The following is a 17220-nucleotide window of genomic DNA, read 5'->3' as shown; positions in this document are numbered from 1 at the left end:
AGCTAGAGGGAGTCCCTTATACTGCTTTTTATAGGGGAGAGGCATACACAGAGATCCCTGGTCTGCAGGTGTAGTTTTATTTACTTTACTGCAAAACCATAGAATTTACAATGGTAAAAGGTAATATATTACATGAGTGCCAGTGCTAATATAAATAATATATAATGGTGGGACTTTGAGTGTGCCGTTTTCGAAACACTGCATACATTGTATACATTGTAATGATGAAACAGGAGTGTGGTCTCATTGAACATAATTAAACCATCGAAAGTGACTTTGTTCGGCTATATTATTTGTTCTTAAAGCGCACTGAAGTAGCATATTGACATAGTTCAGCTATGTTTGACAGTAGAATATGATCACAAATATTGATGTATTAAATATCTTGTACAATTATTTGATTTTGCTGGCTAAATATTATTTGCGTATATCAATCAGAATCAGAAATCCTTTATTAGTCCCACAACGAGGAAATTGACCTTGTTACAGGAAAAATGACACAAAGTAAAGTGGCGAGTACACAGTAGTTAAATAGATTAAAAATAATATAAGTACAAAGTGGTTGATAAAAAGTTGTGAAAGTGAATATTGTACATGGCAGATAATTACAGAAGTTATACAAAGTGAATATTGTACATGGCAGAGATAATTACAGAAGTTATACAAAGTGAATATTGTACATGGCAGAGATAATTACAGAAGTTATACAAAGTTGTCCAATAGAGAGGACAGCTTGGCCGTCATTCTCCTGTCTCCCACCAGCTCCACAGTGTCCAGAGAGCTGGCCTTCTTCACCAGTCTGTTCAGTAGTTGTAGATCTCCTGCTTTTGAAGCATTACAAAATGCCCCCTCACACAAGACACTTTTATAAGTTGGTGTATCTTTTTATATTTATTTGATTAGTTTACTGCTTTTATCAGCATGTGGTGATGGCTGAGTGGTCTAGTGGTACGGCTTCCAAATTCAGTTAATTGGTTGTGAGTTCAATACCAGGGCTGCCACCATTGTGCCCCTGAGCAAGGTACTTAAACCGTAGTTGCTCCAGGGAGACTGTCCCTGTAGTTAGTTCGCGCTGAATGACCTCTAATGTAATTTAAGGTAATGTCATGTTCTCAGACTGGCACTTTACAGGCTATTGTAATGATGATCATTTACAGATGTGCTTTGAACCTTTGCGTGTCTTCAAAATCTTCAAACAACTGTATTTATTCAAGGATCTCTGCAAAAACTAAACTTTACAAGACTGCGATTGAACACATCAGAATAACGTTATGATTTACCTTCGCCCAGTGGTCATTTTTAGTGAATAGAGCTTGAACGCACCATAACGAAACTGTATGGAAATTTAATTTATGCCAATTTACAACACAGATTTGTTGACAATGTAGCATTATCAGGGGGAAAATATTGAGCGTCCCCTTGACGTGACCAAACCATATTAAAACAAACATACTAAATATACAACCATTTTTAAAGAAACCATTAATTCTCAAGTAAAATTATTTGAATAACTCCGTACAAACGCATAAAAGTCTGGTTAAAAAACAAACAAAAAAACATTCAGAGTGGATGGCATTACCTGTACAATAATGGTTCATATGGTGTGCTTGCCATTTGACTAACATAGTTCGCTTCCCTCCCTCAGGTCTCTTCTTCACGTCTTAGCTCTTCCCAGCAGGGATGCGAAAGAAAGACGCGAGGCATGAGGAATTTGATTTACTGCTCATTGTTTCATGCAGAGTTCAATCAGATCCTCGACTCTGAGGAGGAGCATAGCATCGAAGAGAAAGATAATGTTAACGTGGATCTCCTCTGCTATAAGAATGATGATGACAACAATTTGTTTAATTGCCCTGAGGGTTCTGAGCCAGTGTGTCAAACCCTATGAGAACTACGGGACTCAGGGTTTTTGCATAATTTCTCTTATGCACTCCCAGCTGTGAGGAGACGGAGAGAGATGCTGTTAGGCTGCCTTTTCGGCTTCAGTGTAAATCATGAGAGCGTTTTATATCTAGAATATTTGGGCCTCGAAATAATGGCTGTTTCTTTTCAAGATTTTCGATCACAAGATTCAATTGGAGAAATTTGTGTTAGAATGTCTTAGAATGAAGACCTGACAGCAGCTACAGATGACAAATGGCCTCAGAATCAGCCATGTCCCTGTTAGGTTAAAGCTCCCTGTCACCTCAGTGTGTAGTGTAGGAAACTTTGTTCTCTGAGACTTTGTTCAGTAAAGCCAGTTGCCAGGCATAAAACAGTCTATAAGATCACGATGTTGAGATGGTTTTTCACTACCTTATTGACTTGACAGAGCTCTAAGAGAGGCAGCTATTGAAAAGCCACACTGACGGAGCAAGAAAATAAACAAATAAAGAGATTTCTCATCAGACCAAGTCTTTTCTTTAAAGAGGCCTTTGTCTCTCTCATGTCAAATGCGACAAAAGCTATTAGCCTACGAAATGGCTGTTCTTTGTTTTAGTAGTGCATTCTGTCATTTAGTGCTATGAAAAGACATAGAGCAAGGCACTATACTTCTTTGTGAAGATTTAATTAATGGTAATAATGTAGTCACGATAAACAAATGTCTCATCTGTCACCATGAAAGTAATTTCTATAAAATCAATGTTATTTTTGTAACAGTTCTATAATCCACATTCTAATTAGGCTTAAGCAGCTAGCTTGTCAGTAGAAAAAAGACTCTCCCGTGGGCGTTTGCCATTCTTTTCATGAAAGAACATTAAAATGTAGGCTAAGGATTTGACACCATTTCTGTCTGTTGCATGAACAGAAACCAATCCACATGAGCAGCACGCTTGTTTTGCTGACCGCTCATCATTAATTTCCTGACATTCTTCTTCTTAAGAATGGGTGGGTCATTTAGAGAAGTAAGTGTGTATTGTCTAATAAAAAAAAAAAAAATCCCCATGACACTTTATAAGTCAAGTAATTTCCATAGCAGCAGTGATGATTAAATCTGTGCAGTGAGCTGAGTGTTGGGAAGGGTCTCTAAGTGGTTCAGCCTTTTTATGTGCTCACATATAAATTGGCACTAAGACACACAGAACATCTTTATCGTGTTTGTTCTTTATAAATTTCTTTCTTTTTTAATACAATACAATTTTCCTTACACCTCTTACACAACAACTATTCTATTCATGCCGATTGATATAGATCAATAAGTATGGATGCACCGATTGGGAATTTCTGAGCCGATACCGACGTTCTAAACAACAATTTGGCCGATAGCTCATAACATCGAAACAAAGACATCTTACAAAAAATTACTTTCAGCTCTTCGTCAAGGCCCTGTCACACAGTGCCGTAGGGCAGAAACGTATGCTGACGCATATGAAAATTAGCATATACAACGTATATGAACGTATACAGAGCCTATTGATAGTGTATCACGTATTTATACAAAACGTATCGGAGCGAATGGCCAACAGATTACATTACAGGTCATTTAGCAGACGCTCTTATCCTGAGAGACTTGCAGTGAACTAACTACGGGGATAGTCTCTCTGGAGAAGCTCAGGGTTAAGTACATTGCTCAGGGGCACAATAATAATAATACTAATAATACATTTTATTTGTAAAGCGCCTTTCAAAGCTAAAAGCAATCTCAAGGTGCTAAAATGCAGGACATGCATAATATTTTACGGAAAGGCTTTTTTGAAAAAGGTTTTTAGTTCCTTCTTGAAGGAGTCGGTGGCCTGTGGAGCCCTTAGGTGTTCTGGGAGGGAATTCCACAGGTAAGGAGCGGCTGAGCAGAAGGCCTGATCGCCCATGGTGCAGAGCTTGGTCCTGGGGGGGTGGAGCAAAGTTTTTTTTTTTTAGAGGAGCGGAGGTTGTGTGTAGGTTTGTTGAAGGAGGAGTTCCTTGAGGTACGGAGGAGCATTGCCATTTATGAATTGATGGGTGAGTAGGGAGATTTTGTACTCAATCCTGAATGAGACAGGAAGCCAGTGGAGGGAGTGGAGAATGGGTGTGATGTGATTATATTTTCGCACCCTCATCAGGATCCTAGCGGCGCTGTTTTGGATATATTGGAGCTTTTGAAGGCTCATGCTTGGGATCCCGATAAGGAGAGCTTTGCAGTAGTCCAACCTTGAGGAGACAAAGGCGTGAACGAGTTGTTCAGCATCTGACAGGGAGAGTGGGGTGCGGAGTTTTGCAATGTTCCTGAGGTGGTAGAAGGTCCAAGTTTTCACCGGAGCGTGGAGATCCAGGATATTGCTCAGTGTTCTATTGTAGAAATCCACTGATTCACTGACTGTTGTGAAGTTTGCAGAAGGGATTTGCTGGAGGTCCAACGTCATGATGTCTGTGTTGATGTTTTTAAGATTTATGAAGTGAATTTGGTGTTTGGGCTTGGTCTGGTGAGACAATTTCAACTCCATTGAGATGACCTTGTGATCAGACACTCCCAGATCGTACACCAACAGATTTGTAATGGGGAGTCAGTGATGACCAGGTCGAGCGTGTGCCCCCTGGTGTGTGTGGGGACATCAACGTGTTGTTTTAGGTTGAGAATGTCCAGTAGTTGTAAGAACTCAGCTGCAGGGTGGCGGGAGGGGGTGTTGACGTGAATGTTCAAATCCCCAAGTATGACAGTATTTGCAGATGTGGTACAGAGTGAAGTGAGAAGTTCATTTATCTCTGAGATGAAGGCTGCGTTTGGCTTGGGTGGGCGGTAGATGAGGAGACTGGTCATGGGGAAGGGGGGGTTTGCATTTAAATGCAAGGCATTCAAATGAGGACAGGTCAGGCAGAGAGACGGGGGTCAATTTCAGGTCACTGCGGTGTATTATGGCTAAGCCGCCACCGCAACCAGTATGGCGGGCTATCTCCAGGTACTTATAGCCAGGAGGACAGGCTTCATTTAGGGCAAAATAGGCCTCAGGCTGATGCCAGGTCTCCGTAAGACACATGAAGTCAATCCCCTTGTCTTGGATGTGATCATGTATGAGACAGGATTTATTTGTGAGAGATTGTGCGTTAAACAGTTCTATTTGGTGGCTTGACAGAGTGGTTGACTGTAGAGGCAGGAGTAGACTGAAATCCACTCCACGTTTTATGTCCCACTTGGTGTTTAGCGATCTCGCGGCGTTTCCTGTGCTACTAACACCGAGAGCGTCAGTCCTCTGATGACGCGGCAGACGTGCGACAGTGGTCCATATGGAAGGAATGGATGACACAGGCGGGCCAGGCTAGTGGTAAACAAACTTTCTACGGGAGCCTCTGTGGGTGTAACGAGGTCTGCATAGGAGTCCAAGTTGTTTAATGGCTGAGATGCACGTTGGAGTTGTGTAGTTGTTGAGACTCAGCAGTTGCGGGATGGAATACTTGGACATCATGCCGGTAGCCACAGGTTTTAGTCTGGGGCTAGCCGTTAGCCATGGACAGAGATGGAGAACTGTTAGGCAAGGCAAGATGGTTATCCGTAGCATGGCAGGAGGAGATGAAGCAGAGAGAAGCAGTCCGTTTCGAAGCAGTAGTTAAGCCAGCAAGCTAGTTGACGGCTAGCTGTGGAGGCAACGGTCCTAGCCAATAAGGGCTAATCGCACCGGGAGAGCTGAAGGGATGTCCAGGGGATACCTCACAGTAGCGGTGATGAAACAGTGGTGGACGTATTGTGGCCCACTGGCAACAGCAAGCTGACCGTAGGAGCTGACTGGCTCGTTGGAAGCCGACAGACTGCTAGCTAGCCAGCTAGCATTAATTGTCCGGGAGCTGTCGATAGCAGTGGAAAGCGCCAGTAACAGGTAGCAGCGGTTATCCAAACATGGTTTATAATTCAGTAGAATCCTAGTAGAACAGACTTAAACTAAAACTAGCAGGAGAAGCGGCGAACAAGCAGCGCCAGCGTCCTCTCCCCCGCCAGCGAACACAACGGTGGCAGCCCTGGTATTGAACTCACAACCATCTGGTGTTCTGTTTGGAAGGCGTACCACTAGTTTACTAGGCCACCCCCACCCCTGTCAAACGTTTTTGAACATGCTCAAAAAACGTTTCACGGCCTCAGCGTTCAACAACGTACACCAGCGTATTGCCGATATTCCGTATACACCGGCATACGTTTCCGCCATACGGCGAAGCAATACGCTAGGAATGCGTTATGCATCTGTTTGGAATTCATCAAATACGTTGTCCATTCGTTTTGTATAAGTACGTGATACGCTATCAATAGGCTCTGTATGTTCATATACGTTGTATTTGCTCATTTTCATATGCGCTATTATACGTTTCTGCCATACGGCACTGTGTGACAGGGCCTGTACCCTCAACAACCTTTAATATAACTTTCTTTGGTGTCTTTCAAACTGCTTGTTGCTAATCTTGCTCCGAAACAGTGCAATACTCTCACATGGCTGACATTTTATTTTTATTTGTAAAAGACGTGCACATGGCCCCTGCTGCGCTATAACGGTGCGCCAGAGTCGTGAGCAGCCAGTGGCTTCTGCTCCATAATCAGCCGTTGGGTATGCCAGCTTTGTCCTAGTCCAAACGCAAATAACTAAAACATTTAGTGGCCGCAAAATTGATAAGACTCCATGAATGAATATCGGCTGCAGCCATCGGCAAATGTCATCTGATTTGCCGACAGGCTGATGGCAGTCAACAAGGCGAATATCGGCCAATACCGAGGTTCAGCCGGTAAATTGGTGCATCACTAGATTTAAGATGAGTTAACCTGTAGAGCTGTGTCCATCTCCTCTACGCTGTTCGTCTTTTTTGTGACAATTTAACTGTTGCTATTTTTCATGGATTTGGATTTCTGTCTCTGGCACAAAGAAAAGATGACTTCTCCATTCTTATCCCTCCTACAAACTAGTCGCAGCCTTCCCCTTGCTTAAAGTCTTTCCAATGCTTTCAGAGGCACATATTGGAAGTGTTGATGTAGAGTAGTTTTACACATCACCTTTAGCTCAGCAAATAATTGGCGCAGTATAGACAACAATGGAGCTGTGGCTGTGCTGTTCGAGTGACAGAATAACTGTTGACAAGTTGTGATACAGAAGAAAATATTATTCAGAGGTATTTCCATAGTGCTGAAATGCAGGCATGCTAGGCTGCCACAAATGAATGAATAAGTATTTGGGTTAGGGTTAAGGTACCTCTCAAGTTTGCCATTAATTGACACTTTTACACACAGATTCCGCAACACTGGCATAAAGGAGGTCCGCCATTAGGCCGGCCTAGCTTTTTTTTTTTATACTGAACCAAACAATGCCGGGCCAGTGCGTGTTTTTTAGATTGCTAGTGACGCGTACAACAACAGCCTGTAGTGTCTGTGTACGTGTAGTCCTGCCGTGCCGGCTTGTCTCTTTTTACAGACTTAGCACTGGAGCAACAATGTCCCCCCTTTCTCTGTGTACCTTTTTTATATAGAACAGCGATGCAGAATAACTGCGCAACAATCCTACCTTGAACAGGCTGTGTGAAAGGTGCTAATGATAGTTGAGCCTCCTGGTTCCGGTTTCAATGTGAAACTAGAGCTAGTCTTGAACAGTTATGTGGTTTTAGGTGATATGCTCTAAATCAATAATTCTATGTGAAATTGAAGATCACTTATGTTTTAAAACATAAACTGTGTGTAAACCAGTTTGTGCAAATAGTGACAAAACCTATAACTTTGTACCTTGTCTTAATGAGGAAATGTAATACAAAGATTTGTGAAGTGAGCAAGTTATTTGGTATACCAAAATGTGCCTGAACCTCAGCAAATGACTGTAAACTGTTGCCCTGTCAAAGCCTGCGCTAATTACTATTGTAACCATAGCCACCTTTTGTAATGAAGCTGTTGTTAACCAGCTGCCTATTTCTAGCAGAAAGTCCCTGCAGACAAGAGGCTCCAATCTCGCCAATTTTTTGCATTTGCTCAAAATCAGTGCAGTAAGGTAGGGAGTCCTCTTTATATTGTGTACCTGCAAACCTACAGGGTTAAAAGCCAGTCTCATTTTATAGTGGTGTCAAAACAAAGATTGGTTGGAAAGAGGGGAGTCTGTCCTGGCTGCCTCTTATGACCCTCCATAATAAAAAAAATACTTTCTGCGTGTTAAAAAGCTATTCTTAGACGTGTTAACAAAACATGACGGTTTCTTTCACTACACAAATCAAATGGAGCAGATTGTCCTGTGTGGAACTCCCAAACAAATAATGATTGGTATTACTGTATCACTGTTTTTTAATTTCTGCAAATCTCAGGGATAAGTTCTTCATCTTATTTGTTATGTTTTCTTGTTGAAGGTTATCAGCATTATTGAAATGATAAAGATGTAGTAATGGAAAGAAAAGCATATTCTGTCTTCTAAGTGTTGGAGGATGCATTCAGGATAATGGACTGTATGTTTAAATAGGGAATACCTTAATTGCTTATAAATCACTATTAGAACAAGTAAAACAGGAAAGGGAGAACATTGGATGCAGATCTAGCTGATTGCCTTCTTTGGCATCTTAACAACATGTTGCCTTCAGGAACCATCTACTTCTACTGCGCTGGAATACTACCCGGCCCTAGGTTTTTAATTTGTAAGCTTAAGACGGGGCCTCTGGAGTGAGCTATAATTCAGCACCTATCCTTATGATTATTGTTGATATTGTGCTTTTGTGGTCCATATTTCCAGAAAAAAATGGCACGTAATCAGATTATCATAAGTTAAAGATTTACCCTTACTCTGTTAATGGAGTAGTATTTTCCCCGTTACAAGTAGTAACATACAAAATAGACACATCGGGTACTTAAACTCGTGTTTTCACTTGTCTGATTGTCAACTTGGTCCCCATTTTATTAATTTCATTGCTTTAAACAGGGTTTCGCAAGTTCTTAAAAAGTCTTGAAGTCTTAAATTCAGTTGTTTGAAATTTAAGCCTAATATGATTTCATAGGTATAAATAATGCTTTACTGTTGTGTTAACTGCAAATATGCAAAAGGCTTATCGGAATAAAAAAAGCCATTATCAATAAGATGGCAAGATTTATTTATTGACATTGTTTCCGAAAAAACTCAATATAAAATTCCAAGTCTCAAGACGTATGGTGCTGTTGTATTACACCGCACAGGAAGATGTGTATATACAGTTTAGAAGGGTAAAACACTCATACCGACCACAGAAGTGTGCATTACGCTACACATGTTTAAATTAATTCGAACAAATGACGTGTTAGTTCGATTTCATTGGAACTGGACTTTAGGAAAAAGCGACAGCCCTACTGTGGATTTTGTCCACCATCCTCCTCACCCCTTCATAGAGCGAATAAAACAATGTGCATGAAATCTCAACATATACTGTATATGGTAGACTTGGAAACAAATGAACCTATCCTTTTAATGATTAATGGTGATCTTAGCTGGCCTTGCTACTTACCCCAGCCAATGTTCTGAGAATTTTGCATTATGGTTTGTGTTTTATTCAACCACTGGAAGTGTGCATGAGAAGGTAAAAAACTAATCCTGACCTGCTGCATAACTACACAGATATGTTTGGGGCCTCGTGGTCGAGTAGTGTTATCCCATATCCCTTAGATAGTGTAATGCTACCTTAAACTATCAACGTTCAATGGAAAAGTGGCAGTGACAACAACATAGAAACAAAGGCTGTAGAATGAATCTGAGGATTATAAATAATTTTATCATGTTGGTTTATTGACTCACTGTTGCATGATTGTGTGTCTGTGTGGTGAGTGAGGGCTGGTTGTAGGTTTAAGGCAATTAGCATTCCCATGTCCCGCGGGACTGTGGGAATCCCTTGAAGTAGAGGCTAAGACGTGATTGTGAGGCTGCACATCACAGCAGCCACTGCTTTGTAGCGCTCATTTATTGTCAGAATGATGATGCGCCCCATCTCCATCCCAGCTCTGACCCCCCGCCTCCCCTCCAGTTCCCCCCTCTTTCAGCTTGGAAATTGAATTGTGTAGGAATGCTCTGTGCCTCTTTTCTCTGGAACTTGAATGGGCTCTTTAGTATTTCACACCAAGGTGTCCCTCAGGGTGCGAGGTCAGGCTACCAAAACAGCTTCTAGTGGCGGATTAGGACCAATTAACATCTTTGTACACAAAGGGCTCTGGCAGCTGAACAGGCTGCAGGGTGACCCACACTGCGGTTGCATGCCAAGCCAGGGGACTGCTGCACTTGAGCTGAAGTAGCGAAAGATGGGGTGGAGAAAGTTTTCCAAACCTAATGGGAAATGTTGCTACTTCACACCTCATGGCCGTATAGCCCATTGAGCAATCGTTATCTTGTGAAATGAGAGAGCAAACCACTTTTATTTTTTATCATCACAGTTATACGTAAGAGGGCACCATGAACATTTTTTCTTGCATACAATAATGGGCCACCATATAGGGCCGGGGTTGGGCCTTTAATCACTCTGGAACTACACAGTCAAATATTATACACACTTCATACATTTTCCTGATACATTTGCTTAAAGGAATCAATCATAAGAACAAAAACAATTTTAGGAAGTAGCAACTGATGTACTGAATGCTGCATTTGACATTTTCTCATTTCTTCTGGTAGTGAAGATGGCAATATTTGAGAGTTTAAAAAATCCAACAATTATATATTTGCCGATTTTTCATATATATTTTTGAATTTGTTTTTTAATGCCCAACATACAGTATTTACTGAAAAGGACATTTATGCAATGGCATCACTGTTTCTAAAACATGAAAGTCTTTGCCATTTCAGTACTGTAATTCCTAGTTACTTATTGGCCAACATGTACACAGACGGATATCAGCGTGTGCGATACATGTTTAACATGACGATAAATAAATGGTTTGGTGTTGAACATCTTGACTGGCCTGCACTCAACCCCATCCAACACATTAGTATTGGACCTCCCTAATGCAAATTAAGGGAACAATGTTTGATTGCAAAAATGTTCTTTTTCGTTTAATGTCATTTCTTTGTTCAAAGGGTAAACGGTTTGATCTTTTTATATTTTCTGTATCATTTTCTGTATGCATTTCTCAGACGTTTTGCTTTGTGGTTGTCAAATATAGCTTGATGGTCATGACAATTGAGGGAAAGCAGAGTTACTTTAAATGTCTTAAAATTACATTTACCTCGTCTTGTCACTGTTACAAATATCTGCGATTTAAGATGCAGTAGACTTATGGATTTTTAGGGTTCCTGTGTAATTATGTAGCCCGATTTTTCCCTGCATAATTTTTCTTATCGCCCTTCAGTTAATAGCCATATGTCTTTTGAGACTTACAGGCTAAGTGTAGATCTTAAGTCCTTTTTATAAACATGGCCAATTTACCATTTGTTGGTGGGGGAAAGGGATGGCCATAAAAAAAGAAAGTGAACATTTGATGGAATTTCATTAAAAGCAGTTTTTGTAAAGGGCATGTGGTTATGGTGAGCTGTCGCGGCCTAAAAAAAGCACCTTGTTTATGGTAGTTGAATGAACATTAAAGCAACACTCATGCATATTCTAGCTTAGTGCTGTCACAATGCTCAGACGTATCATTTTTATATATTTATACAGACGGGAACAGCTACAAACATTTCTATACAAGAAGCCTATATTTTTTTTTTTATCTATACAGATGTGAACAGATAATTTGAGTAAAACTCTATGTTGGCTATTGTAACATGACACAATATTAGTACAATTATTAAACCATGTTCTCATTCAATAACTTGCTTCCTGCAAGGTCTTGTAGAACAAACAAAGACGTGTGTAAGAACTTGAGTCATTCAGCAGAATGTGGGTCCTGAGGCAGGAACTGAGATAAAAGAAGGCTGTTTAGAGTAAAACTCATTTTATTTTGTAGAGGAAAATGTATTTTTTGTATTTATGGTGCCCTTGGTTTTCAAACTTGAACCATCTTTTCTCTTGCGCTCTCAATTGTCTCTGACACACACACACACACACACACACACACACACACACACACACACACACACACAAAATACGCACGCATATATACACACATACACACACAGAGCCTGTCTGGCTAACAGAGGATGAAATGCAGGTGTTTGTGTGTGGGAAATGGCTGCAATACTGTAGCGCATTGACAGGTTATTTTGTTGGCCTCTGCCTAATTAGTGGCATAGTGGATGCACCCCGCTAAGCTTTAGTGCTTTATGTTCTTACCAGCCTGCTCTAATTTCCTAACGCCTTTGATATTGGCCCTGAGATTGACGGTTCGCACATAAAGAGGAACACCAGACTATGATAGAAAACCCAGTGGAAACAATGGCGTGCTGCAGATGTGCACAGGGATCGTGATGGGGGGGTGTGTCGTCATCGTCATCGTTGTCAATGGATTTCTTGCAAACTCTATGTAAATTGGCTTCCATGTCAGCAGAGTGAATGTTACTGCTTCATTCAGAAAGAAACATGTTAGGTCCAGACCCTTTGCTCTTCCGTTTGTCTCTAACGAGGATCTTCTGATGCTTGTCAGTCAGTTAACACTCCAATAATCCATTATAGCTGTCTTTTTGTTTTGCAGTGAACCTTAAAGTAGCTCTGCTCTTTAAAAGAGATGGGACCTGTTGACATGTTAGCACAATTTCATTATTGCATGTTCTATGTTTGCTCACTTAGGTCAATGAGATGAAGGTCTGTTATGCTTCCTGCTCAAAGGAGGCATCTGAAGGAATGTAAAAACAGTTATAACATAGTAACAACATAATGTCTTTAAGGTTGCTGAAAAATGTAGTTTTGTTTGTAAATGTATGTATTTTCCTTCTAATTTAATTACAGGATAAACCCATTGAGATGCATCATCTGGCTTTCAAGTGTGTCCTTAGGCACAACAAATGGACGTTAACAAATATCGAAGCACATAAATAATAATTATGATAATAAATTACAACGACAACGCAAAACGATCAACACAGAAACATCAACAAGTAAGACGCACATAAGGGCTGTCCCTCCATCCCAAAGCACATAACAAACAAACACAACAAACAAAAACAATTCACATAATCAGGAAACATTATTATACATTTATTTACAGGTAACATTTATGTACTCTACACAAGCAACCTTGAGCTTTCAAAGATTCTCTAATGGTGAAGTATCAACAGGGTGCAGCGTAACTGACTTAAAGTGTATCAAGAAGTGGCAGACAACCTCTCGTATCACATTCTTTGAAAAGAAGAATAACAGAGAAATTGCTTGGTGGCTTGGAGCATGCCAGACACTGGATTTATTTAAGTCCATAGCGATAATACAATGATATATCAGCCGATAATATTATTTTCTTTCTTTTTTTTTAACAAAAAAGAGCACAAAATAAACCTGTTTGATTAAAAAAAATCTTCTAAATTCAGTTATTAAAGCTTTATGACCAAGATGTGTACTGAGCAGGACAATACACGCGTAGTAAAGTTGTCAGTGCCCTCAGGTGGTACAGAGACACTGTCTCTAACTTCTGCTCTTTAATATCTTGTTACTTATGGTCCAACATATACACATGCATGGATATATCTGTGATCAGCCCCTCTATTGTCCTGGTTGATGTTGTTAAGTGTGCTTCCATTGGTAAATAGCCTAAATAACCAGTATTCTAATATGCTACTGAGCTAGAAAACTCTGCATGCCTCAATAGGAAATTGTAAGGAGCCTTTTAGTAAAACTTGCTTTGGACAGACGTCTTTCTCAAACTCCACTTTAATCCGTTTAAAAAAAAATCCATTTTGGGTGTGCTTCTGGTTAAAGTATGTGTGTTTGTACAAGGGAGGGCAGGATTTTCCTACTAGCTTAGGCTATAAATGTTGTTTGGCATAAAAATAAACATTTAACACAAGAAATAATAATACAATTATTGCTAAATGTAACCTGAACCACTAGTTCCACTGGAAGTTACATCTCAACTGACAGTGTATCAGGAGGTAAATACACTTTTTAAATATGTCATTTAAAGTTTTCACATTGAATTGAACTTAAATTATTTCAGATGTTGATAGAAATACTGCCTTGCCTGCCCGTGTGTGTGTGAGAGAGAGTGTGAGATGGTGCTTTAATCACAAATGGAGAAGCAAATTGCTGTTAAATCTTATTGATGAATTGAATAAATACTCAGCTGCTGAAGTTCAGGGAAATGGCAATGTGTAATGTTTTCCGTGACATTTTTGATGTGTAGTTTTACTTTACATTTAACTTCTTTCTGTTACTTTTTGTACATTTTCTAGAGCCAATATGTTCTCTCAGTACATTGTGCTGCAGTTATTATGGTTTAATGTTTGGGAAGGCCACAGGCTATTTCCATTAACCTTCATCAATGATGACCCTTCAATTAGTGTTCTATTATTGCAAGGCTCAGAAGTAATCACATGCCCGTGTAATTGTACTCGCCATATGTGAATTTCATGCATTTTCTCCTGACATTTGCCTGCCTTTGACATTTGGGCCTTGAAGTGCATGAAGCGGTTTAAATCTCATCGTGAAAGGTCAGCTTGTGATTATTAACAGTGTTGGTTGTAAGGATGTCTACTTATTCTTAAGTGGATTGGGGGCTTTCAGCTGCACAAAGAAATGTGAATATTGTCAGTATTGGCTGCATTATTTTCCTGTCTTGTGGCCTGTTGAAATATATAGAAATGAATGAACTATGTAATCCTCCTCTCTTTCAGCCTACTCTACTGTGTCGGGTGTAAATGGACCTCTGGTGATCCTGGATAATGTGAAGGTGAGGCTACTAAAGACTGATATTTTTATTCATCTTTATATCCATGATTGAGTTATCATATTACTTCTACTGTACTAATACTATTGTAAAAATTCACTTTGAGAATGTATTAGTAAAGTTAAGATTGATAACACTCACCAAACTGTAAAATAAGTGTTTTCATGATATACTGTATTTGCAGATATACTCTTGTATTAATTATATTTGTGTAGATTTCAGGCAGCTGAAGTGAAACTGTTGAATCTCTTTGAACTAGTTCCCCAGATATGCTGAGATTGTTCACCTGACCCTGCCCGATGGCACCAAGAGGAGTGGGCAGGTCCTGGAGGTGATTGGAAGCAAGGCAGTTGTCCAGGTGAGAAACAGAATCCTAAATTGCTGGCAGGCTGGCATCTGCAGCACCTATTTTTTGAGAGTCCAGCTATACATACTTGCTAGAGCACTAAATTTATCCACAGTCCACATCAAATTCAAACTTTCTTTATCCTGAGGTAAAGTGCAATACAAAGTGGGAAGACAACAACAATAATGTGCAAATCCAAAATATATATATGATATATACAAAGCCAAAGTCAGGTTAACAGGATGGATCATAAAATATAAAAAGATCTATTTTGAGTAATAATTTCTGTTTTTCCACAAAAGAAAAACACACAGTTAAAACAGCTAGTTAACAATTATTTCTCATTACTCTTTCACATCTCAGTTTAACTGGTTGATGCAAGAAGTCTCCTACTCCACTGAAAAGTCCCTTCTTAGTCTAAGTGGCATCCCTGATCAAGTTGTTGCACCTGGCGTGCGGACTACGGGACAGAGTGGGGGAAGCGGGGTGTGGGGGAAGCGGGGTGTGGGGGCGTGGACTGTGTTTACAGCTCAAACATAGTCAAAGTTGATGGACATTGTTTCCCTGATGTAGAATTTGTAATGTTCAGATGCCGCCCATTTTATCTGCTTAGAACAGGGGTGTCAAACATACGGCCCGCAGGCCGGAACCGGCTCGCCAAAAGGGTCCAATCCGGCCCGCGGGATGATATTGCAAAGTGTAAAGATTACAGAAAAGGCATTAGCTGCAACTTTTCAATGAAAGTAACTTATTTCAAATGTGTCCACTGGGGGTCGCACACAACACTGTCAAGCAAGCAAACTGTTGATGCTGGAGCTGCCGGTAAAATAACTTCTGGAGCTGGCAGGTTCTGAAATAGCATTAGCATCAAAGCCAGATTGTGAGGGTGAGTTCGTGAAAACATGCATGCTGAAGGCTGCAGGACTCGTGTGCCCTGAGAAGCGACAGGCTTTTGCCAACATTAGCCTGACGAGAAACACTGACGGATAGGATTTCAGATCTTTCGGCAGAGTTAAACAGCCAGATGAAGCACAAAGTCAAGTCATTTGTTGCATTTTCGGTTGCAATTGATGAGAGCATGGACATTTCGGATGTTGCTCAACCAGCCATATTCATTCGTGGTGTTGAGACTTTGACCGTCACCGAGGAGTTCCTTGAGTTGGTGCCTATGACGGACACCACGACAGCAAATTACATTTTCAACTCTCTCGTTGGAGCGCTGGACCGGGTCGGAGTGGACTGGGCCCGTGCTGTTAGCGAGGCTACAGATGGTGCGCCATTAATGATCGGGGAAAAAGCAGGTGTTGTGACAAAATTCAGAGAGAATGTACAGGCTGCAAATGGAGGACATGGTTTTTGGACATTTCACTGTATTTTGCACCAGAAAGCATTGTGTTGCAAATCGTTAAAAATGGATCACGTCATGTCAGTGGTTGTCCGAACTGTTAATTTCATCCGAGCCAGAGGTCTGAATCACCGTCAGTTTGACAGCCTTCTCAGTGATAAAGACGTTACCTATAGCCTGCCATACTACACTTATTGCAAATGCTGCTTCAGACACTTTTGCACCATGAACAATATATTTCTGTGAAAATGAATACTTACTTTGGAAATATTTTAAGACATTGAACATTGTGACGTATAATGTCTGTCAGCAGCTTCAGTACAAAGAGCCACAACTTTTATGTATTTTTTATGTTTACATTTACAAGGCAGTGGGATAACTTAACCTTCTTCCTTAATAGTTGCCACTTTAGTTTATGTGGTGTGGTGTCAGTTCAGGTGATCAAATCAAATGTATTTATATAGCCCAATATCACAAATTATACATTTGTCTCGGTGTGCTTTACAGACTGTACAGGTTACGACACCCTCTGTCCTTAGACCCTCGCATCGCACAAGGAAAAACTTCCTAAAAGAAACCCCATAATTAAAGGATGAAAAATGGAAGAAACCTCAGGGAGAGCAACTGAGGAGGGATCCCTCTCCCAGGACGGACAGACGTGCAATAGATGTCGTGTGTACAGGATAAACAACATAGTACAAATACAACATTTGACAGAAAATTATGTTGTGTTGAAAAAGAGAAAGTTTGGATGAATCCAGGAAAATGTCAAAAAGGCTTCCTGGTGTCCAGCAGGACCAGGGCAGCAGGCGCAGCCACGATTCCTGATTCTGACGTAAACTTTATCAGTGGCAACCTGCCACATGAGAC

The 17220-nt window shown here is 40.5% G+C and overlaps 1 protein-coding gene across 1 annotated transcript in view; it reads left to right on the top strand.

The window, feature by feature from the left end:
* The window catches only part of atp6v1ba (ATPase, H+ transporting, lysosomal, V1 subunit B, member a), a 46315-nt gene that overhangs the window by 2615 nt on the left and 26480 nt on the right, over nt 1-17220 (top strand). Inside the window, exons 2-3 of the mRNA XM_029449472.1 lie at nt 14607-14662; nt 14919-15017. Coding sequence (XP_029305332.1) covers nt 14607-14662; nt 14919-15017 — 155 coding nt within the window. The remainder of the gene's footprint in view (nt 1-14606; nt 14663-14918; nt 15018-17220) is intronic.

The sequence above is a fragment of the Cottoperca gobio genome, chromosome 15 (genome assembly GCF_900634415.1).
Source record: "Cottoperca gobio chromosome 15, fCotGob3.1, whole genome shotgun sequence".
NCBI lineage: Eukaryota > Metazoa > Chordata > Actinopteri > Perciformes > Bovichtidae > Cottoperca > Cottoperca gobio.
The sequence above is the reverse complement of the archived record's forward strand: the minus strand, read 5'-3'. Positions and strand labels throughout refer to the sequence as shown.